At 52.1% G+C, this 23,799-nt stretch overlaps 2 protein-coding genes across 3 annotated transcripts; one reads left to right on the plus strand and one right to left on the minus strand.

Moving 5' to 3' along the window:
• Positions 1-136: 136 nt before the first annotated feature.
• Positions 137-2,433, plus strand: POLR1G (RNA polymerase I subunit G). Its single transcript, XM_047835580.1, has 3 exons — positions 137-269; positions 636-777; positions 951-2,433. The coding sequence occupies exons 1-3, from the start codon at positions 248-250 to the stop codon at positions 2,224-2,226; spliced, it is 1,440 nt and encodes a 479-aa protein (XP_047691536.1). The 5' UTR covers positions 137-247; the 3' UTR covers positions 2,227-2,433.
• A 144-nt stretch (positions 2,434-2,577) lies between these two features.
• Positions 2,578-17,966, minus strand: ERCC1 (ERCC excision repair 1, endonuclease non-catalytic subunit). 2 transcript variants are annotated; one of them, XM_047835581.1, is made up of 10 exons: positions 17,841-17,964; positions 17,253-17,364; positions 16,059-16,274; positions 14,125-14,228; positions 13,170-13,269; positions 12,127-12,203; positions 4,103-4,202; positions 3,267-3,338; positions 3,006-3,074; positions 2,578-2,683 (listed from the first exon to the last, which is right to left on the minus strand). In XM_047835581.1, the coding sequence occupies exons 2-10, from the start codon at positions 17,343-17,345 to the stop codon at positions 2,630-2,632; spliced, it is 885 nt and encodes a 294-aa protein (XP_047691537.1). In that variant the 5' UTR covers positions 17,346-17,364; positions 17,841-17,964; the 3' UTR covers positions 2,578-2,629. The 2 variants fall into 2 exon arrangements, with proteins under 2 accessions (XP_047691537.1, XP_047691538.1); XM_047835582.1 differs by lacking the exons at positions 2,578-2,683; positions 3,006-3,074; positions 3,267-3,338; ... (1 more) ...; positions 12,127-12,203; positions 13,170-13,269 and adding an exon at positions 13,295-13,879 and having other exon boundaries at positions 17,841-17,966.
• Positions 17,967-23,799: the final 5,833 nt, after the last annotated feature.

Consider the following 23,799-nt stretch of genomic DNA (forward strand, 5'->3'; position numbering starts at 1 on the left):
GGAGCCAAGCAGCTGTTTTCGGGAGCAGATTTTCGGGAAAAGAACGTCTTCCTCGGCTGTCTGCTCTGCGCAAGCGGAAACTCCCCCCAGTTCTGCTCGTAGAGAGAGCGTACTCCGAGCGACACCCCCGCGCTCCCGCGCCACATGGGCGCTCCCGGACGAGGCCCCGCCCCTCCGGTTCCACGTGGTCGTCCACGGAGCTCCTGAGGCTCCGGCGGCTGGGTCTGAGGGAGGCACGGGTCCCGGGATGGCGGGGACCCCGTCCGGCGGTGAGTTGCATCAGGGCGGGCCGACGGGGTGCAGAGAGTTGGCTGCCGGGAGGAGAAAGGGGCGCCCAGGGGCGTTCGGACGGAAAAAGGGACATCCTCGAGACAGGACCTGTGGAGAGTGTATCGCCCGCGAGGAAGGGACTTCAGACCGAGGGAGCGTATGGGGTGGGGGAAACTACCGGTGGAGCGAAGGGCGCCCCCCGGGATTGGATCGGTGGAGACAGGGATGCCTCTGGGGAGCAGGCAGAGAAGAGACCGGGTGAGGGGTTGAGGCGCTCAAGAGGCTGGGGCCAGTGGGCCCCCTAGGCGCCCTGGAGAATTGGATTCACGGGAAGTGTCAGCAGACCCCCATTTCCCCTTCTGCAGGTGCTGCTCAGTTCTCTTGCCCCCCCAACTTTACCGCGACGTCCCCAACCTCAGAGCCCACCCGTTTCTCTTTGGAAGTGTTAACAGACCCAGATACGGAACTGTGGCTTATCCAGGCCCCTGTAGACTTCGCCCCAGACTGGTGAGTGGTCCCAGGCCACCTCCTGGGAATATGCTCCATCCTAGTGGCTGAACTTGGGGGAAGTTTAGAGGGGCTTCTCTTAGGCATCCAGAAACGCGGTTTTCAGCTCTTTCCCCCCCCCGTTTCACGGAAAGAATCTGATGGAGCTCCTGCCTTCCCCTTTCTCCTTGCAGCCTCAACGGGCGGCTAGTGCCTCTCTCTGGCTCCCAGGTTGTGAAGGGCAGGTTGGCAGGCAAGCGGCACCGCTACCGGGTCCTCAGAAGCAGCGGTCCCCAGGCTGGAGGAGCAATCCTGCTGGCTCCCTCCGTGGCGGCAGGGGGGGGACTCACCTGTGCCCCAGCCCCCCAGGGCAGCCTGAGGATCTTTGAGGGTTCCCAGGAATCCCCACCAGGGACCCTGCTGCAGCCTATTCCAACAAGCCCCCCGCCACAGATCCCCCCTGACCTGAGGCCCCGGTTCTGTGCCTTTGGAGGCGGCCTACCGGTAACAGGGCCTGGGTCAGCCTTGGCACTGAAGTCGCCCGCCTCAAAAAAGAGGAAAAAGAAGAGGCAAATACCAGAGGCCCCAGCTCCCCGGGAGGCAGTGAATGGGCTGGGGGCCCTGGCGGGGGACACAGCTTTGGGGTCCCCGGATGTGGCGAAGAAGAAGAAGAAAAAGCAGGAGCCGCCAGAACTCGAGGTGATGGAGCTGGTGACAGCCGAACCTGCGGCCGAGATGCTGGAGCCTCTGGAAGCGCTGTTCCCATCATCCACCACCAGGAAGAGGAAGAGGCTGAAGGGGACAGAAGAGAGGGAGCCTGGGCAAAGGATGCTGATTGAGTCTCAGCCGCAGTTGGAGGAGGAGCCACAGGAGGAAGCCGTCCCACTGCCATCTTCGAAGAAGAAGAAGAAGAAAAAAGAAAAGGGGCACAAAGTCATGATGGAGTCGGGGACTGATGAGGCTCTAGAGCTGGAGAGGAGGCCTCTGGAACTCCCAGGGGAGATGACAGAGCCGGAACCACCACAAGAAGTTGAGCTTCAGGCTGAGGCAGCTCTAACACCCCACAAAAAGAGGAGGAAGAAAGAAAAACGGCAAGACGAGACAGTGGAGCCAGGGGCAGAGGCGGTGGAGCCCGAGTTGCCAGGTGACCTTGAGGGTCGGGCGGCTCTAGCATCCACCAAGAAGAAGAAGAAAGAACAGGGGCTCCGAGCAACTGAGCCGAGGACTGAGGTAACGGACCCACAGGGTGAGCCGATGGAGCCTGAGCTTCCAGAAGAGCGTGAACCTGAAGCAGGGGCAGATCCAGCATCTGCTAAGAAGAAGAAGAAGAAACGGGGCCGGGAAAGCGGGGTGCCAGAGGCAGCACCCCGGGAGGAGATGCCAGAGCCGCCGCGGAGTCCAGAGCCTGGGGAGGTGGCTTCCACAGGCCGGGAGAAGAAGTCGAAGAGGCGGCAGCCGGATCCTGTGTAGCCTCCTCCAGGGAAACTGACGACTGTGGTCAAGGAAAGCTGGAGGGGCGCCTGGGTGGCTCAGTCGGTTGAGACTCTTGATTTCGGCTCAGGTCACGATCTCGCGTTTCATAAGATCGAGCGCCGCATCAGGCTGTGCGCCGACAGTGTGGAGCCTGCTTGGGGTTCTCTGTCTCCTCTCCCTCAAAATAAATACACTTTAAAACACACAAAAAAAAAAAAAAAAAGAAAGAGAAAGGAAAAGAAAGGGGAAGAAACGAAAAGAAAAGCCGGAGGTGACCGCCTGGGCCAGCAGAGAGCGAGAACAGAGAACCCCTTCCCCATGACGGCGCCGCCGCACCAGAAGCAGCCCGAGCCTGGAAAATGCTTTATTGTTACGACGAGGGCCTCTCTGGCGGCTGGGGTCATCGGGGCACTTTCAAGAAGGGCTCGTGTAGGACATCAAACAGCCTCCGGGCCTGCGTGAGAGCCAGAAAGCAACAAGGAACTGGTCATTAAACGAGCCATCTGCTTGCTACATCCAGAGTGGGCTTTGGTTCTTTCGGTTTCGGCTCGGAGGGGACTCTGGGGGCTGGGAGACAAACCTCCTGGTCTTGATTCTGTCCCAGGCTGCCTATGCGAGTTAGGGCTGGTCCCCACCCTCTCTGGGCCTCGGTTCTCCCCAACTGTAGGAACAGCACTGTGGCCTTCCACAGCCGTAGAGCTTTGGGATCTGAGGTGCCATCTATGTAGTGCTCCCTCCTGTCCCCGACCCCTCAAGCCCATTCCCACAGTTCTTACCTTTTGGGGCCCCAGGCCCGGGCACAAAGCCAGATCTTCTCGGGACGCAGCTATGAGCTGTTCCAGAGACTGAGGAAGGTGGAAGGTGAGGGTCAGAGACGGGGAGCACAAAACTACCCTGCCCCAGCTCCTCGGGGGTCTAAGATCTCCCTGGAAGGAGGTGAGGTCCTGTGGGAGGGCAGGGGAGGTCGGGGGGAGGGGACATTCCTTGAAAAAGCAAGGGGGCAGAAATGCCACCAGGACAAGGGAACCATTCCTTACCCCAAAAGTAGTTAGGAGGGTCTGGCTGTCGGTTTTATTGACAGACTTCACGGTGGTCAGGCATTCAGTCACCTGGAAGGGAGGGGAGGAGGCAGAGGTGCGGCAGGAGAAGAAATGAGAGCGATCTGGGCGCTGGGTCACCATTGTGTCCCCAGACTGCCCCGCATGCAGGAGGTGTTCAATAAATGCCCCCCCCCTTTTGGCTGATAAAAAGTTCATCTCAGAGTGGGTCCCCCACTAGCTGAGAGAACATTGGTCACGTCATGAGAAGATAAATGCCATTTCTCTTGAGTTGGTTCTGCCCAGGGTAGACCATAGGCTCTGGAGTCAGATCTGTGTTCAAAACCCGGCCCCACTGCTTGCTCCCTAGGAGGGCTGGGCAAAGGAATTGACCTCTGGACTTTCTTTTCAGGCAAATGGGGGTCCTAACAGTACCCGCCTCGGGAGTGGTGGTGGACATCCACCATTACTCAGGCGTTGGAGCTCAGGTTAAATGCTTCATTTGGTAAATACTCCCTGCGCACCCACTAAGTGCTGGGTGGTGCTGGGGACACAGGAGGGACTGAGCCAGCCAGCCTGGCCAGAATGCATGCAAGGTCAGGGGTGGACAGAGCTGCTGGGCGGGATAGGCAGGGCCTTGTAGGGTGTGGTGAGAAGGCTAGGCTTTCCCTGAGGGTACTGGGGAGCCATGGGAGGATTCTGAGCTGGGGAGGACAGAAACAAGTTTGTGCTTAGGAAGAGAAAGGTGATGAACTGAGGGGGAGACTGGGGAGGAGAGGTAGGATTCCAGCAGCAGGGACGGGCCGGGGGCAGGCAAGGAGGTGTAGTGGCCTCACCCGGGCGACGAAGTCCTGTTCCAGCTTCTCCATCAGGAGGTCGGCCGGCTTCTGCTCATAGGCCTTGTAGGTCTCCAGGTACCGCCCGGCCTCCTCAGGGCTGGGGTGAGAACATTCGGGTCAGCCAGTGTGGCGAGGGCAGTGGTCATGTTTTAGATTCATTTCATTGCCGTAGTAGTAGTCAGTGCCGATGCTAAAAGTTCCAAACTCGAATACAGAGCAAAGTGAACTTTCCTCCCCGAAAAGGTCCCTGGCGGTAACCCCGGCCAGGCACATCTTTACACATCTTTGCTGGCAAAGGGACAGAGCTTGGGAGCCTGACGAGTTGTTGGGCTCAGGTTCGCCCTTCCCACCTGCGTGACCCCAGGGCCAGTGTTTCTCTCTCTGGGCCTCAGCGTCCTCATCTGCAGAGTGGCGTGGATAGCGGAATTGTGACAATTACACGCGTCATCGCTCCCAAGCGCTCAGAACCGTGCCTGGCACTTACAGCCCGTTTAAGAAATGTGAGCTATTCTGGAAGGGAAGTCAGCGCGGTGGAGCCGGGGCGGGAGAAAAACCAGAAACACTGTTACTATTTTCCCAGCCGCAGGAAGACAAAACTCAGGATGCAATTCAGTTCCCACTGAAGATTTTTAATATAGCGCACTTTCAAGAGAAAGGCTGCGGGGTGAGCCGACTGCTGAAGCTTTTATAGCAACTAACCTGATTTAATAATCGCCATTAATTTTCACGTCAGGCACTGAGGTTTTTTCCTTTTTTTTTTTTGTTTTTTGACATGTAATGAACAGTTTCAAAGGTAGGTGGGACAACCGAATCTTAAAAAGGGTTTGTATGTGTGCGGAATAAAGTAACCCAGGTTTATTAGCACTGGGAGAAAGCTGGCCTTTTTTGTTCTTTGAACTTGAGACTAGGGAGTTGAGTCCAAGTAAAGGAAGGACTTGTGCCGAGGCATTTTCTGTTAGCCTTCAAATCCCAGCTAATAAGCCATCTTTGCTGATCAAGTGTTGGTCCGTATTCCTGAAAGAAACCCCTTCATTTTTCTAATTCTGTTCTTTTCCCGTTACGTGGGCTTCGTGGCTCTCCCTCACTGCAGCAGGATTATCGTTCTGGTTCTTAATTTGTTCAGGGCACACAGTGAGCACATTGCGTCCTGTTCTACAATTTGCTTTCATTTTTGCCCTCTGCAGCTCTCAGCAGGATGTCTTCCCATGTCAGCAGAAAGAGCTTGACCTCTTTTATGGGATGGTTGCAAAATATCCCATAATTTGGATGTAAAGACATAGGAAACATTCCCCTTCCGGGGGCCGACGCACTGTTCTAACCCACTGTGTTCAGAAGCTTCCAGAGAAGGATCCTCTAAGGCAATTATTATTTTCAAACCATTATACACAGAGAGGGAAAGAGACCAGCGGGGGGTTGAGTCACTTGCCCAAGAGCCTGGTCGGTAAAGTATGCAACTCTTGATCTCTTGGGGTCATGAGTTCAAGGTCATGACCTGGCCTATCTCCACAATGGAATATTACGCAGCTGGGAAAGAATGTGCACCCGGACAATGGGATATTATTCAGCAATAAGAAGACTGAGCTACCACGGCGCCTGGGTGGCTCAGTCGGTTAAGTGTCTGACTTCCTCTCAGATCATGATCTCATGGTTCGTGGGTTCGAGCCCTGTGTCGGGCTCTGTGCCGACAGCTCGGAGCCTGGAGCCTGCTTCGGATTCTGTGTCTGCCTCTCTCTCTGCCCCTCCCCACTCATGCTCTGTCTGTCAAAAATAGACGAATATTAAAAAAAAAAATTTTTTTTTTTTTTAAAGAAGAGTAAGCTACCAAATTACAAGAAGGCACGGAGGGAGGTTAAAAGAATACTGCTGTTTTGTCCTACAGAGATGACTCTGGGTGGGCTCCTGGATGGGGGCTGGAAATGGAGCTAATACTCAACTGGGTCCACGTAAGGAAGACTCCATAAAATCCCAGTACTAGGGGACTCAGAGCTTCCAGAAGGGCAGCCACTGGGAAGTGATACACCCCAATTCCACGGGGACAGAAACTCCTGCACGCAGGACCCTCCCAGACCTCTCGCCCTACGTCTCTCATTGTCTTGCTGTTGATTCTCTTAACATCATATCCTTTATTAAACCGGAAAATGTGCTTCCCTGAGCTCTGAGCCTCTCAGGGAGTCACTGGGAGCGGGACGGTCAGAAGTACAAGCGGGGTTTATGACTTGCGTCTGAAGTGGGGGGGGCAGTGTTGGACTGAGCCCCTTCACCTGTGGGACCTGAGGCCATCCCCAGGTAGTGTCAGAAGTGAGTTAAACGGTAGGACGCCCAGCTGGTGCTGCAGAGACTTGCTTGGTGTGGGAAAAACTTTGGCGCATCTGGTGGTCTGACTTGGGCTCAGGTCCTGATCTCACGGTTTGTGAGTTCGAGCCCCACACAGCCCTGTACTGTGAGCACAGAGCCTGCTTTGGATCCTCTGTCCCTCTCTCTCTCTCTCTCTCTCTCTCTCTGCCCTCCCCCACTTGTTCTCCCTCTCTCTTCTCTCTCAAAAATGAATAAAGATTAAACACACACACACACACACACACACACACACACACACACACACACACACAGGATAAAGACCCACATTAGGGAAGAACTGGCATTTTTTTTCCTACACACAAGGAGAACCGTGGGTTTTTCTATTTCTACTACAGATTGTATGATTCCAACTATATGATATCCTGAAAAAGGCAAAACTAAGCAGACTGTGAAAAGATGAGGAGTTTGGGGGTGGAAGGGATGAATAAGTGGAACACAGGGGAAATTTTAGGGCAGTGCAACTATTCTGTGTGATACAGAATTTATGGACACATTATCATACCTTTGTCAAGACTCAGAATATAAAACAGAGAGCAATAGGTCATGATCTCACGCTCCGTGAGTTCGAGTCCCATGTTGGGCTCTGTGCTGACAGCTCAGAGCCTGGAGCCTGCTTCGGATTCTGTGTTTCCCTCTGTCTCTGTCCCTCCCCTGCTCATGCTCTGTCTCTCTCTGTCTCAAAAATACATTAATAAAAACATTAAAAAAAATTTTTTTTAAATTAAAAAATAAAAATAAAACCGCAAACCCTAACATAGACTATGGGCTTTCATCAATAATAATAGTAACATATCAACACTGGTTCATCGGTTGTAACAAATGTACCACACTAATTAATACAATACATAGGGACACCTGGCTGGCTCAGTCGTAGAGCACTTGACCCTTGATCTTGGGGTCCTGAGTTCAAACACCATGCTGGGCATGGAGCCTACTTTTAAAAAAAGAAATTTAGGCCACCTGGGGGGCTCAGTTGGTTAAGTGTCCGACTCCTGATTTCTGCGCAGCTCATAATCTCACGGTTCATGAGTTCGAGCCCTGCACTGACAGCTCAGAGCCTAGAGCCCGCTTCAGATTCTGTGTCTCCTCTTTCTGCCCCTTCCCTGCTCGCACTCTGTCTCTCAAAAATAAATAAATGTTGGGGCGCCTGGGTGGCGCAGTCGGTTAAGCGGCCGACTTCAGCCAGGTCACAATCTCGCGGTCCGTGAGTTCGAGCCCCGCGTCGGGCTCTGGGCTGATGGCTCAGAGCCTGGAGCCTGTTTCCGATTCTGTGTCTCCCTCTCTCTCTGCCCCTCCCCTGTTCATGCTCTGTCTCTCTCTGTCCCAAAAATAAATAAACGTTGAAAAAAAAAATTTTTTTTTAAATAAATAAATGTTAAAAAAACTTTTTTTAGGGGTGCCTGCGTGGCTCAGTCGGTTAAGCATCCGACTTCGGCTCAGGTCATGACCTCATGATTCAGGGGTTCAAGCCCCGCATCAGGCTCTGTGCTGACAGCTCAGAGCCTGGAGCCTGCTTCCGATTCTGTGTCTCCCTCTCTCTCTGCCCCTTGCCCACTCAAGCTGCCTCTCGGTCTCAAAAATAAGTAAATGTTAAAAAAATTTTTTGTTAAAGACTGCTGTATTTCTTTAAAAAAATTAAAATTAAAAAAAGAAATAAAAAAATACAAGAGATAATAGGAGAAACCACATGCAGGGAGAGAAGAGGTATTTGGTAATTCTTTGTGATTCCTGATATTCCTTCTTATAAACTTAAAAACTGCCCTAGGGACGCCTGGGTGGCTCAGTCAGTTAAGCATCTGACTTCAGCTCAGCTCATGATCTCATTGTCCAGTCCGTGAGTTCGAGCCCCGCGTCAAGCTCTGTCCTGACAGCTCAGAGCCTGGAGCCTGCTTTAGGTTCTGTGTCTCCCTCTCTTTCTCTCTGCCCCTCCGCATTCATGCTCTGTCTCTCTCAAAAATAAATAAACATTAAGAAAAAAAATTTGGGGGGCAGTTGGGTGGCTAAGTCGGTTAGGCGTCCGAATTCGGCTCAGGTCATGACCTCACAGTTTGTGGGTTTGAGCCCCGCGTTGGGCTCTGTGCTGACAGCTCAGAGCCTGGAGCCTGCTTCAGGTTCTGTGTCTCCTTCTCTCTCTGCCCCTCCCCCACTCTCACCTTGTCTCACTCTGTCTCTCAAAAATAAATAAATGTAATTAAAAAAATTAAAAAAAAATTTTTTTAATGCTCTAAAAAATTAGTATTTTTAAAAATATGAACACCCTGCGTTGGGCTCTGTGCTGACAACGGAGAGCCTGCTTGGGATTCTCTCTCCCTCTAGCTCTCTGCCCGTCCCCCGCTCACACTCTTGAGCACTCTCTTTAAATAAATAAATAAACTTAAAAAAAAAAAATGTTTTTTTAAAGGGGCGCCTGGAGTGGCTCAGCTGGTTAAGCATCTGACTCTAGGCTCCGGTCGGATCAGGTCATGATCTCACAGTTTGTGAGTTCAAGTCCTGCATTGTGCCTACTTGGGCTTCTCTCTCTCTCTCTCTCTCTCTCTCTCTCTCTCTCTGCTTCTTCCCTGCTTGTTGTCTCTCTCTCTCAAAATAATAAACTTTAAAAAAAAAAAGAGAGAGAGAGAGAGAGATCTCCAGGTAAGGACACAACCACGTAAGGCACAGAACAGCATCTATATATAACCATATGTCTACACTGCCACATGTATATACACCGTGTGTATGTACCATATATATGTACGACTAGACGTACGCACACACCTAACATTTTCGTGTCGCTTCTCATCTGTGAACTACGTGAACGTGCCATCTATTTAACACAAGAAAGGTTAACCAGTGTATATATTCAGAACAAAAAGAAGCAGAAGACAACAGCCCCGCTCTCATCCACATCTATGCCTCATACGGTCCCCAGAGGTCAGCACTGTCCAGGGCCTGGAGCCTCTGGAGCCCTTTTCGGTTTATCCACATACGAGTCTGTTCATAAACACAGCTCATTTTCTTCCTCCCTTCTGTATATAAATAAAAATACAAGGCCATTTGCTTCTGCAACTCTGGTTCTCACCCACTGATGCTACAGTGATGGCCCATGCCACTTCGGACACGCGTGAGCACGCGCGAGCAGGGACTATCCTAGTGCAGGAGTTTCTGTGCCGAAGAGTGGTGTCTATTTTCTGTTTCAATAGCCTGTCAAATCTCCTGCCAAGCAAATACGCGGGTGCCCGTTTCATACTACCCATCCGAGAGGCTTGCACCAAATTTAGGGCACCTCGCTTTGTTTTGTTTTGTTTTTTAATGTTTATTTATACTTGAGAGAGAGAGACAGACAATGTGCAGGCGGGGGAGGGGCAGAGAGAGACAGAGACAGACTCTGAAGCAGGCTCCAGGCTCCGAGCTGTTAGCACAGAACCCGATGTGGGGTTTGAACTCTCGAACCACGAGACCATGACCTGAGCCAAAGCCGGACGCTTAACCAACTGAGCCACCCAGACGCCCCAGCACCTCGTGTTTTAAAATGTGCTTTTTTCTTGATAAACCATATGGTTGATATTTTTTTCATGTGTTTTGGCAACCTGCATTAAACTCTTATTTGGGTTCTTATTGACTTGTGGGAAGTTCTTTACATATATAAATATATAATAAACATGTTCAAATATATGCATATGAATATAAACATTTAAATGTATTTGCACTGTATAAATAGAACTTATATATACATACATAAATTAGAGACGTTAAGTATTTTCTATTTATATGTATGTATATATATATGTATGTATATATGTGTGTGTGTGTGTGTGTGTGTATATATATATACATATATATATATATATATATACACACACACATATATATATATACACTTGTATATGCAATATATACACAGCAAATACTTTTTGGTAATTTGTCACTTGTCTTTCAACTTTATTTACAGTATGTCTTACCACCCAGAAGTTTTAAAATTTTAATTTTCTCAAATCAGCCAACCTTTTTCTTTACGGCTTTGAGGTTCTGGGTCTTGCTTTGGAAGAGTTTTCTTACCCCAAGATTGTAACAAATATTCTCCTGGGGTGCCTGGATGGTTCAGTCAGTTAAATGTCAGACTTAGTTCAGGTCATGATCTCAAAGTTCATGGGTTTGAGCCCCGTGTTGGGCTCTGTGCTGACAGCTCAGAGCTTGGAGCCTGCTTTGGATTCTGTGTCTCTTTCTCTCTCTACCCCTCCCCCGCTTGTGTGTGCTCTCTCTCTCTCTCTCTCAAAAATAAATAATCATTAAAAAAAATTTTTTTTTAATAAATCAAAAATAAAAATAAAAAATATTCTCCTGGGGAACCTGGGTGGCTCAGTCGGTTAAGTGTCTGACTTCAGCTCAGGTCATGATCTCATGGCTTGTGGGTTCAAGGGCTACAACAGGTTCTCCGCTTTCAGCAAGGAGCCCCCTTCAGATCCTCTGTCCCTCTCTTTGTCTGCCCCTCCCCCATTCACACTATCTCTCTCTCTCTCTCTCTCTCTCTCAAAAATAAAATAAACATTAAAAACTAGATATATATTCCCCTATCAGATTTCTTCTAGGGCACCTGAGTGGCTCAGCTGATTAGGCATCCGACTCTTGATTCAAGCTCAAATCATGATCTCACAGTTTGTGAGCTGAGCCCTGGTGTGTCAGCTCCAGGATAGAGCCCAGCTTGGGATTCCCTCTTTCCCTCTCTCTCTGGCCCTCCTCCTCTCTTTCTCAAAATAAATAAATAAACGTAAAAAAAAAAAAAACAATGAGCCTAATTACTTTAAAAAAAAGATTTCTGGGGCGCCTGGGTGGCACAGTCAGTTAAGCGTCCGACTTCAGCCAGGTCACGATCTCGCGGTCTGTGAGTTCGAGCCCCGCGTCGGGCTATGGGCTGATGGCTCAGAGCCTGGAGCCTGTTTCAGATTCTGTGTCTCCCTCTCTCTGACCCTCCCCCATTCATGCTCTGTCTCTGTCTGTCCCAAAAATAAAATAAACGTTGAAAAAAAAAAAATTAAAAAAAAAAAAAAGATTTCTTCTAACACCTTTTTTTTTAATGTCAATAATTTCTCAGGATTTAATTTTTTTTTCTTATGGGGTGAGGAAGGTATATCTTTTTTTCCAACTGGAAATTAGCCAATCTAAATAGTCTTTAGAGGGGCGCCTGGGTGGCTCAGTCAGTTAAGCATCTGACTTCAGCTCAGGTCATGACCTCATGGCTCATGGGTTCGAGCCCCTCATCGGGCTCTGTGCTGACAGCTTGGAGCCTGGAACCTGCTTCAGATTCTGTGTCTCCCTCTCTCTCTGCCCCTTCCCTGCTCGTACTCTAGCTCTCACTCTCTCAAAATTAAATAAACATTAAAAGAAAAATTTAAATAGTCTTTAGAAACCTAGATGTGGAATTAATTATTCAGACAGATTTTAGGTCTGATTCGTAAGCAAGCAGTATGGCCCTGGCAATTTGATCTATATCACCTGCTTTTGTGACTATCGCCCTAGAAGACAAATATTAAGATCCTATTTTAAAGATGCAGAAATTGAGGCCGAGAGAGAGGCAGTGCCGGGACCAGGCTCACACGGGGAGCTCATGGCAGAAGGAAAGGGCTGGGGGGCAGAAGGGTGGACGGACTCCTGGGATAGAGCCTGACCTGGGCGGGGAGCCTCGGTCTCACCTCCAGGCAAGGACCAGGGTGCAGTCAGCCAGGATGCACATCTTAGCCAGCTCCTTGAGGGCCTGCTGTGGATCTTTCTGGGTGGAAAAGAAAATCAGAATGGGAAATCTGGTAGTAAACAAGGAATTATAGTCTTGAAAACCACAGTAGGTTATGCCATAGTAGGATGCCAAGAGCCTTCCACTTAAAGCACTCCCTAAGCTCTGACTGGGTGCCCGCCTGTGCTAGGCAATGCTGGTAACACACAGTAACCAAGAGAGCCCGGGCTCTGCCCGCTGGGGCTCACAGTCTGATGAGGGAGATCAAACTGTCCCCATACAGTGATGACCCAGAGTGGCCAGGATTGGGATGGGAGAGCAGGAGCGGATACCTGACCTGCCCAGGGGATCAGGGAGAGCTTCCTGGAAGTGGGGACATCTGAACTGAGACCTGAAGGAGGAGGAGGAGTGAAGGAGGCAAAGGAGAACGAAAAGGAAATTTTAAACATAGGGAAGACAGGAGGGGGGGGAAAGGACTTGAGGAATTGCAATTCACACGGAATGTGATGGAGAACGTAAAAGAAAGGGCGACCACACGGAAGCTGGGAAATGAACCCAGAGAGCAGGGCAGGGGTCTGGTCACATGGCCTCACGGGCCATAGCGAGGCACTGGGGAGCCATGGAGGGGTCTGGACATCAGATCTGTGCTTTAGGAACCCCCCCCCCCCCCCACCGGCTGCTGTGAGGATGGAAGCGGTTGGGGCTGGAGGCCCTGAGACGAGAGAAGAGGCTGGGGCAGAGACCCAGGCGGGCCAGGCTGTGAAGACAGGATGACATAGCTTCAAAACACGCTCAGGTGTCAGAGGGCTGGGACCAGCGGAAGTGGTGTGGGGAAGGAGGAGACAAGATTTTACCCTCGCGCCCCCTTGCCAACACAGGGTGTTAATGTCCGATGTAAAAATGGTTCAACTTGCACCTTCTCTTGGGATTCAACAATCCACTTGGCTGCTGCGAGGCCCGACAGATGAGGACCACGAGGCCGGGGGGGAAGTGACCCCTGCTTACCACGTCCACCTGGACGAGCAGGACCCGCAGGGCGAAGCTCTTCCCCAGGCTCTGCAGCCGCCCGTGGATGTAGTCCGGGTGGAGGTTGTGGTAGCGGAGGCTGGGGGGCAGGGGAGAGGGAGGGATTGGGAGGGCTCGCTCTCCCCGAGACCCTGGGAGCCCTTCTTCACTCTCACTGGAATGCAGAGGGCGCGGGCGACACCTGGACCTGAGGCTCTGAGACGTTAAGTGACTTGCCTCAGGTCACCCATCAAGGAAGGGGACGGCGGGGTTGGCGGAAAGGGCTGACTGGCTCTGGCTTCCCTGGAGGGATGGACCCCAGGTTCCTCACTGGGGAAGGGAAGAGACTTGGGCTTCGGGTAGAGGACAGGAGACAAGTGCCTAGAGGGTGTGGACTGGGGGGCACGGGGCAGCTGGTCTTGGGAAGCAGGCCCATCCCAGGGACTGTCTGCTTTAGCCTCGGAAGGCACTGGCAGGGAGGGGCTGGGGTGGCTTCTCCACCCAGGGAACTAGGGGACATCTCTGCCCAGCAGCCACCAGCTCTCGTACCTTGCAGGGAGGACAGGAACTTAGAAGGTTCACTTCCCCCATCCAGCTCTGTGTGCAGAGGGGCGCCCGGGAATGGAGAGGGAACTTGCTTAACTGCGGTACAGGCTGGCGAAATCCTGGCTCTCATCAACTCACCCTGGATGTCTGGGACCTGAGGGACCCTACCCCCAACCTGCTCAGACCCAGGACTCCAGGCGCCCAGCCCTTCCTCCCTCAGAACCAGAGTCTGGGCCTGCCGCTCTCATCCCTCTGGGCACCTCCAGGAGAAGACCTCTTCCTCCCCGCCAGGTCACTAGGCCCAGAGCTGACAGGGCCACACCCCAAGGTCTCCCACCCAATGGTCCCAAACATGGGAGCACAGCCTCGCAGGCCTTCAGGAAGGTGGGGCAGCCCCCTCAGAGCTCACCTGAGGAACAGGGCACAGGTGCTCTGGCCCAGCACATAGTCGGGAAGCACGTCACCAAACTCCCAGGGCACGTTACGCACAAACTTCAGCACGGGGTTGCCCCTCTGGGGAGGGAAGGGCGGAAGCCATTAATAGGGATGGCCCTGGGACCACTGCCGGCCCCAGGGCTCCCCTCCCCCTACCTGTGTCAACACCTCCCCATCCCCCCTCCTGCCTGTGCCTGTTCCCCTCCCTCCAGAGTTCACCTCCTCAGCGGGGAATGCCCTTGGGTGCTCTGGGTTTGACCCAGACCTCTCCCCCAGACCTGGGCCTTAACTAAAGGGTCCCTGAGTCTGTCTCTCGGGCTCAGTCCTCTCCCCTAGCCCCACGTGTGTGCCCTGGGGTTGCTGGGCACTCCCCCCAGGATGTCCGCCTCACTGCATCCCAAGTGCCTTCAGCACCAGCTCCCGCACCTGCCCCTCCTCCCCTCACCTCAGGGACAGGCCCAACATCCAGAGACCCAAGCCTAGTCACGGACACGTCCCTCTCCTCCAGGGGGAACGTCTACCTTCCAGGATTTTTTTTTTTTTAAGTTTATTTACTTATTTTGAGAGACAGAGAGAGAGGCAGGCAGAGAGAGAACTCCAAGCAGGCTCTGCACTGTCAGCGCAGAGCCTGACACAAGGCTCAATCTCACGGACTCTGAGATCGTGACCTGAGCCGAAATCAAGAGTCGAATGCTTAGCTGAATGGGCCACCCGGGCACCCCCAGGATGACATCCCCATCAAAGTCTCCCCCTGCACTGCCATAGCCCATACCCAGGCCCCTACCCTGCCTCCTCCTGGTCGCCTGCCCCAGTAGGGGCCCCTCCTGGCCTCCGAACAGAAGCCAGTGCTTCCTGAAGCACAAACCTGCCCCTTGGCCTGCTCTTAACCCCTCCGTGGCCCCCAGTGATCTGAGAGGAAGGCCCACGTGGCCTGTGACCCCCACCCCCAACAGTCAGGCGTCTGCTGGACAGGCTCCGGGCTCTCACTCCATGCTGGACGTACCCTGTAGCCCAAAATCGAGATTCTCTGAGCAAGTCAGCCTCTAACCCATCCAAGCAGTATTTACTGAGCGCCTACTGTGTGTCTAAGTGCTGCGATACAGCAGGGACCAAGACAGACAAAGATCCCTGCCTTGCGGGGGACACAGTCGTTACACAAAACCATCTCGGGGATGAACGAGTAATTATTAAATGAGGTAGAACGTGCTTTTAATAAAGAGGGTAGGACCTGCTCCACAGTGGGGTGTGGGTTGGGCAGAGTCGGTTAAGTGTCCAACTCTTGGTTTTGGCTCGGGTCGTGATCTCACAGTGTTGTGAGTTCGAGCCCCACGTCGGGATCCGGGCTGGCAGCATGGAGCCTGCTTGGGATTCGCTCTCTCCCCCTCCCCCACTCACGCTGTTTCTGTCTCTCTCAAAATAAAAACATAAACTTAAAAAAAAAAAAAAAAAAAAAAAAGGGAGGCGGGAGGTGAGGAGCGGTGATGAGGTCAGGAGGGTAGAACCTCCATGAATGGGATCAGTCCTCACAAAAGGGACCCGAGAGAGCTCCTTCACCCAGGTGAGGACACAGGAAGTAGACAGCAGTCTATGAACCAGGAGGCGGGTCCTTCCTGGACGCTGAATTGGCCAGCGCCTTGACCTTGGACTTCCCACCCCCCGGAAGTGTGAGAAATAAAAGCCTGCTGTTTAAACGACCCAGTCTACGGTATTTTTGTTTTAACAAAAGAATAGACAGGGCGCAACCTCAACCCACCCCCGGTAGTTGGATGCATGAATGAAAGAATTCGCGTCGCCCAGGGCACAATGGCAAGAGCTCTGACTTCCTTCCACTGCCCACCTGAGTGCCACCCCCGTACCCGTGGTTCCCACCAGAAAGCTCAAAACCCCACTATTCCTTCCCCTCCTCACCTGCCGGGGGCTCACAATGATGCTGCTGGATTTCGTCCCCGGTTTGGGGGCCTGGTTGGGGGTCTCTCCTGCCAGGGGTTCTGGCCCCGTGGGGTGTGGAGCCCCAGCCCCTCCTGGAGATCCCGAGATGGCATACTCGGCGTAGGTCTGAGGGGCAGCCTGGGCTGAGGTCTCCATGGTGGGAAGGCTCCGCGTGGACTTGAATAAGGGCTTGAACTGTGGGGGAGGGGGAGGAGTGTCAAAATCTGAATCTAGCCACTCCTCCCTGCTCCTCAGCCGCTATACTGGTCCCAGACACCAACTTCTCTCCCTTGGACCAGTGCACCTCCTCACCAGCTCCCCGCCTACATCCTTACTCCCCGCGGTCTGTTCTGTTCACGGTCATTTCACGTCCCTCTGCTCAGAGACCCTGGTGGCTCCCCTCTCAGAGTAAAAGCCAAAGCTGTCGCCACAGCCCGCAAGGCTCTAGAAGATCTGTCCCTGCTCCCCCTGTCTCACCTCCCACCTCCTTCCCTTTCCTTTCTCGATTCCAGCCCCACTGGCCTTCTTGCTGCCCTCAAATCTGTCAGGCTCCCTCTGATCCTGGGCCTTTGCATCGGCTGTTCCCTCTGCCCCAGAGGTTGCCACACAGCTCACTCCTTCACCTCCTTCACATCACTGCCAAGATGTCACCTCCTCAAAGAGGCAGCCCCTTGACCTAAGGGAGCGCCTCTCCCCCATCACTCCCTGTATCCTTAGCCCACTTTTTCTTCCTAGCGCACACGGAGCGGCCAGTACTCAGCACCAGCCAATTGTTTTCCTGCGGGAACGTGATGTCGGCGTGGTCAGATCCTTCAATTTACCAAGAGATGTCAAAAGTGCCGACTTTTCCTTTTAGTTGCAAGGCCTTCCAATTCTCCAATGTCAGCAATAAATTCATCCTTTGCAAACCAGGGGGCTGACCACATAAAACACAACCCAAAGCCACCCGCTGCTTGCGTCTGCAGCCTCTGCCAGAGCCCTGTCTTGGAACCACCATGACATTTTACAGATAGGGAAGCAGACTCGCGGAGAGCAAAGGACTGTTTTCCCAAGGTGACCCAGGCCACAACATTTCCTAAACCACACCATGGGCCTTGGAGGCCCCTTCCTCTCAATCCACCCCCCCCCCACCCCAGTCTGCCAGCGTTCTCCCCATCTCCTCCTCTGTCCTACCCCCGCAGGAGGGGCCTCATCCTCATCCAGTGGTATGAAGAACTTCTTCCTCGTGGGTGGCCCGGAGGGCTGCCGCACTCCCTCTTCGTCCATCCCAAGGTTCTTCTGGGGCCTGAAAATGAAGACACGGCGGCGGGGGCGAGTGAGACAGCAACGCCTGCATGCCCATCCTTCCAGCAGGAACCCCCGCTCACAGCCATCCCGCCCCAAGAAATCTCAGGGCTCCAGAGCATCAAGTTCCAAACACCGAGCGCCCCAGATTCTATAAAGCCCCGCCCACACGGAGCCTCACCTTCCGTTCGCCCCGCCCCTTACCGGTCCAGACTTTTCATTCGCCCCGCCCCTCGGTCCGCGCGTTCTAGTCACCCCGCCCTCACTGTTCCCCGCCTTCCGTTTGCCCGCCCCAGCCTCCGTCCCCCTCCGTCCCGCCCGCAGGGCTGGCGCCTGGATACCCTCCCCTCGCTCCATCTCGTCCATCTCTCAGGCACTGCAACGAATGGTTGGCCTCTGCGGCTGCCAATCGCCACCGGAGGTCCCTCCCCGCCCCTCTCGACCCAGCCCCGCTGTCTGAGCGCCGCGACGACTCACCTCCTCGTCCCCGAGCCGGGAGTAAAAGACCGGAGAGGGACAGAGGCGTCCCACCGCCGGCGCGGCCAGCGCGTCCCCGGGCTCGCCGCACTTCCGGCCTCTCTAGCCCTCGATCCCGCCCTCACCGTTCCCCAGAGGGGTAGAACTTCGACAGGGGCCGTCCCTGCGCAGCTCTCTATGATCCTGGAGGACTGCGGAGATTTGGGTTGGAGAGCCGTCCGTCTACCCCCCTGAACGTCCCTGGTTGCCGAGAATTTCAGTTTTGATGCCCTTATTAAGCACCAACTTGTGCTCGGGCTCCGGGCAGGAATCAGTGGGGGAAAACGGCGGGAGATCAAATTAGGTCCCTCCCCTCAGTACAGGCTTGGATGGAATCCCGGCTCTGCCATTGACTTGGCCTCAGTTTCCACATTCATTCATTATTTCATTCCACTCATATTCCCCCAGCGCTTCCTCTGTTCCCGGGCCTGTGAGGGGCAGTGTTACTGACTCAGAGGTGACCAACGACAACCATAACCCCCTCCTGCCCTCCTGGAGCTCACAGTTCACTGGGAGAGGCAGACTCGTCCCCCAAAAGGGACGACCTGGAATGGTCAAGTCTGGGTTGGGAGATCCCAGACGCCCGGGAGAGGGTTGGGGAGGGGCCGCCCACCCAGCCCGAGGGTAGGGAAGGGCTTCCTGGAGGAAGGGACATCTGAGCTGAGACCTGGTTGATGAGTTAGTATTAGTCATTTCCTGAAAGAACAGTATCACACTGTTCTAACTTGCGGCTCTCTGATTACTAAGGAGAGAGAACATCTTTTTTGTGAGTTTATTGGTCTTATGTAGTTTGTCCTATGTGGATTGCTTGCTCATATCCTTTGCCCATTTTTTTTTAAACGGGATTGTATGCCTTTTTTTATTAGTATTAATGTGTAGGAGTACTTTATGGATTCCGATTCTGATTCTTAGTCGATTTAATATGTATCCCAAATATTTCCTCCTAGTGTGCACTTTGTATTTTTAACTATTTTGTTTGTCACAGAGAAGTTCTTAGTGTGTATTCACGCCTATTTATCAGTCTGTTCTATCCTGACTTTGGATTTCGGTGGGTTGTTTAGGAAGCCTGCTATAGGCTAAGGTCAGAAATATATCCTACAATTGCTTAGAATACTTTTCTGAGTCTTGATTTTGTTTCTGTTTTTCATCTGTATCAGACTTACTTTTGAAAATACACTATGGTAGGAACTTAATGATGAATGTAGCCAATTGTCCCCAAACCATTTATTTTAAAAAGCAATCCTTTCCCCCGGGGGGCCTGGGTGGCTCAGTGGGTTAAGCATCAGACTTCGGCACTCAGAGCCTGGAGCCTGCTTTGGATTCTGTGTCTCCCTCTCTCTCTCTCTCTCTCTGCCCCTCTACCACTCCCACTCTGTCTCTCTCTCTGTCTCTCAAAAATAAACATTAAAAAAAATTTTTTTTAATCAATCCTTTCCCTAGTTTTGATATTTCACCTTTATCGTGAACCGAATTCCCATATATACATGGGTCTATTTCTGACATTTCTAGTAAGTTGTATTAAAAATCTGTATATCTGTTCCTTGCCTCCATGCTGCACTGTTGGATGATTTTATTCTGATGTTTTGTTATCCCATCAGGCAAGTCGCCCCTCTGTTCCGTTTCAAATCTTTCTTTACCATTTTTATACCTTTTCTAGTGATTTTAGCAGCTGATTTCTACTTCCATGAAAAATCCTATTGAGACTGAGATTGGAATTTCAATGAATCGATGGGTTAATTAAACGAAGTTTGACATCTTTTTCATATACCTGAATATATTCATTGTCTCCATCTTTCCAACGATTCCAGCTTCTGTGAGGAGACCACGATAAAAGTTTTTTTGTAAATAATTTTCTTTTTTTGCACAATGGATTCGTAAATACATTTTGGTATTAGTATCCTAGGACAGCTGTAGCAAAGCTCCAAAAACCGGATGGCTTAAGTAACAGAAATGTATTGTCTCACAGTTCTGGAGGCTAGAGGTCCAAAGTCAAGGTCTGGGGAGGGTTCTGCTCCTTCCGAATGCACAGAGGAAGAATCTGTTCCAGGGCTCTCTCCTAGCTGCTGGGAGCCTCAGGAGTATCTTGGCTTGTAGATGACCATCTTTCTTTTCCCTGGGTCATGGTCTTTTCTCTGTGTGTGTCTGTCTCTGTGTCTCAACTCCTCTGTTTTATAAAGACACCAGTTGTATTGGATTAGGGCCCACATTAATGACCTCATTTTTAACTTGATATAACCATAAAGACCTTATTTCCAAATATGGTCACATTCTGAAATATCAGGGGTTAGGATTTTAACATCTCTTTTTTGGAGGACAGGATTCAGCCCCTAACAATTCTGTTACTTTTGATAACCTGCTTCTTTTTTTTTTTTTTTTTTTAATGTTTATTTATTTTTGAGAGAGACAGAGCATGAGCAGGGGAAGGGCAGAGAGAGAGGGAGACACAGAATCGGAAGCAGGCTCCAGGCCCCGAGCTGTCAGCACAGAGCCCGACGCAGGGCTTGAACTCCGGAACTGCGAGATTATGACCTGAGCCGAAGTTGGATGCTTAACCGACTGAGCCACCCAGGCTCCCCCATAACCTTCTTCCTTCTGAATTCATTTTACTACTTGCCAGAGTCCGTTCACTTCTAATGCTTTCAGGGACAATCGTGGATAGTAAGGTTCTGAGTCTTGCTCATCTGAAAATACCTTCATTTCATCCTCCAAATTGAAATCCCTAATTCTGGGTTCCTTATTATTTCCCTTGAAGAGTTAGGAGAGGGGCGCCTGGGTGGCTCAGTCGGCTAAGCGTCCGACTTCGGTTCAGGTCATGATCTCACGGTCCGTGAGTTCGAGCCCCACGTCGGGCTCTGTGCTAACAGCTCAGAGCCTGGAGCCTGCTTCAGATTCTGTGTCTCCCTCTCTCTCTGCCCCTCCCCTGTTCATGCTCTGTCTCTCTCTGTCTCAAAAAAAAAAAAAAAAAAGAGTTAGGAGATACTGGTTCTGTATCTCCCCGGCTCCTGGGTCTCTGATGAGAAGCGTACTATCTCTGTGATTCTCCCTCCTACATAAGCAGCCTCATCACTGGGTGTAACTCTCCCCGGAAAGTCATTTACTAGCAGTGTGGCCTTGGGCCAACAACTCAGCCTCTGTGTGTGTGTCAGTTTGCTCATTTCTAAAATGGGGATGAATGAAGGACCCTGGCTGACTCCATCAGTGGAGGGCGGCGACTCTTGATCTCGGGGTTGTGAGTTCGAGCCGATGTTGGGTATACAAATGACTTAAGCGTCAATAAATAAAAGAAACTTTAAAAAATAAATATGGGGCTCCTGGGTGGCTCAATCGGTAGAGCGTCTGACTCTTGATTTCGGCTCAGGTCGTGATCCCAGGGTCTTGGGATCCAGCCCCTGTCAGGCTCCACACTGAGCATGGACCCTGCTTAGGATTCTCTCTCTGTCTCTGTCTCTGTCTCTCTTTCTCTCTGTCTCCCCCCCCCCAAGCCCCTCTCTCCTGCTTGTGCTCTCCCTCTCTCTCAAATATAAATAAACAAACAAACAAATAAATAAATAAATAAGATGGGGATAACAATAATAGCTTTATTAGCAGGGTGAAACGACCTATGTGCAAAGTGCCCCAAACTGTACTGGACACACAGTAGGTGCCACATTTGAGTCTATCTTATAAATAAAATACCACTAACCAAGTCCTGGGCAGGGGGGGCTGGAGCTGTTGTGGCCATTGTTATGTCACAGTGCACCCACCGCCCCCCAGCCCCCGGCAACCAGAAGGGGCTCCCAAACCTTGTACTGTGTGAATGAACAGAAAACCGAGGCCAAACACTACGGCAAGCGACTGCACTACTCAGAGCCTCAGTTTCCCCGTCTGTAACTGCCGAGGATTCAATAAGACCACAGAGAACTGTATTCTTTTTTAATTTTTTTAATGTTTATTTATTTTTGAGACAGAGAGAGACAGAGCATGCACGGGGGAGGGTCAGAGAGAGAGGGAGACACAGAATCCGAAGCAGGCTCCAGGCTCCGAGCTGTCAGCACAGAGCCCGACGCGGGGCTCGAACTCACGGACCGTGAGATCGTGACTTGAGCCGAAGTCGAACGCTTAACCGACTGAGCCACCCAGGCGCCCCTCAGAGAACTGTATTGAGGTGGATGGCTCACGCATTCCTTGAGTGACTACATATTGAGCACCTACTATGTGCCGGGCGCTGGGGGCACAGCTCTGAACAAAGCAGTCCATGTCCCTGCCCTGTGCAGCTAATGGTCTCATGGAGGACACACACCATGAGAACAAAATACACACGGGGGCGTCTGGGTGGCTCAGTTGGTTAAAGGCCCCACTCTTGATTTTGGCTCAGGTCATGATCTCATGGTTTGTGAGTTCAAGCCCCGTATCGGGCTGTGCGCTGACAGTGCAGAGCCTGCTTGGGATTCTCTCTCTCCCTCTCTCTGCCTCTCCCCTGCTCGCTATCATTCTCTCTCAAAATAAATAAGTAAACTTAAAAAAAATAAATAAATAAAAGCACACAGGGGCGCCTACTGGCTCAGTAGGTTAGGCTCAGGTCATGATCTCACAGTTCGTTGGTGGGTTCCAGCCCTGCATGGGGTTCTGTGCTGACAGCTCAGAGCCTGGAGCCTGCTTTGGATTCTGTCTCCCTCTCTCTCTGCCCCTCCCCTGCTTGCACTCTGTCTCTGTCTCTCTCAAAAATAAATAAACATTTTTTAAAGAAAGTTCCAGACAGCCATACCTGCTATGAAGAAGATAAAACACAGTGTTGTGAGGCAGGTGATGCGGAAGGGGGTCACAGCGTCACACGAGGAGGAGGTTTGTAAATAATAAAAATAGTGCCATCGACTGGAATACCATCAAAATAAATTGAGCACTTACTATGAGCTAAGACCTCACGATAATCCTCCCCTTAGGAATCACTAGGTCATTTGACATATGAAGGAACTGAGAGGCCCCAGCGACGTAGAGAAGGACCATGGAAATGTGCCCCTGAATCCAACGGCTAGAGAGTGCTTCTAGGAGGCCAACCCCGGCGGGACTTAGTTTCCCCCCTCCAGGGAATGGAATCGCCCAACCAACTTGCAACTCGTGCCTTTTGCGCCAGGGGGCGATGGTTCCCCACAAGAGGATTTTGGGGTGTAGGGGCGCTGGGAGCTACTTCGCCAGAAGCCACCCGGGGCAAAACCTCTCGAAGGCGGCAGGCGGCCCCTTCGCTTCTTCTGAACCCGTTTCTTTATGGCAAAAGTGTGGCAAAGGCCCCACCGCCTGCGGTCAATGTAACGCTGAGCCTGTCTGCATTAGTTAACGTGGGGGGAAAGTTGCCCTTGCTTCTACATCATTTTCAAGTTTGATTTCTTTCTGCTCGATGCCCCTGTGGAACTTTTGGATCTTGGATTCGAATCTTCTGGGCTCTCAGAGTTGTGAATTCGAATCTTGCAGCTGTCCCTGCTCTGATCCCGCGTCCTCCCTGAACGTTCCGAGTTCAGATTCCAGCCTCAATTCAAGTTCCTCCTGGTGACTTCAGGCCCCTGCTCCACTCCCAAAACTTGCCCTCATCCCAACTTCCAGTTTCGTCTGCGCCTCGGAGGCACTGGGGTGGGGATGGACACCACGGGGACCCCGGCCCCTAATTCCGCGGGAGGAACTCTGGGCGGGGGGCAGAGAGCCGCCAGCCGAAGGCTCTGGAAGCGGGGGCGCGGCCGAGGGGCGCAGTGACCAGGCCGGCGTCCCCACCCGCCTCTAAACTTAGCCACGGTGACGCGCGGCGGCCCGGCGAGTCGATCGCGACGGGGCTGGGGACGCAGGGGGGCCAGAGCGGAGGGGGGCGGCTCGGCTCTGCGAGCCTCTATTTATAGCGCCCGGAGCCCGAAATAGCGCGGAGCCGAGCGGCCTGCATGACGCGGGAGCCGCCGGG

Source organism: Prionailurus viverrinus, chromosome E2 (genome assembly GCF_022837055.1).
Source record: "Prionailurus viverrinus isolate Anna chromosome E2, UM_Priviv_1.0, whole genome shotgun sequence".
In the NCBI taxonomy this organism is placed as follows: domain Eukaryota; kingdom Metazoa; phylum Chordata; class Mammalia; order Carnivora; family Felidae; genus Prionailurus; species Prionailurus viverrinus.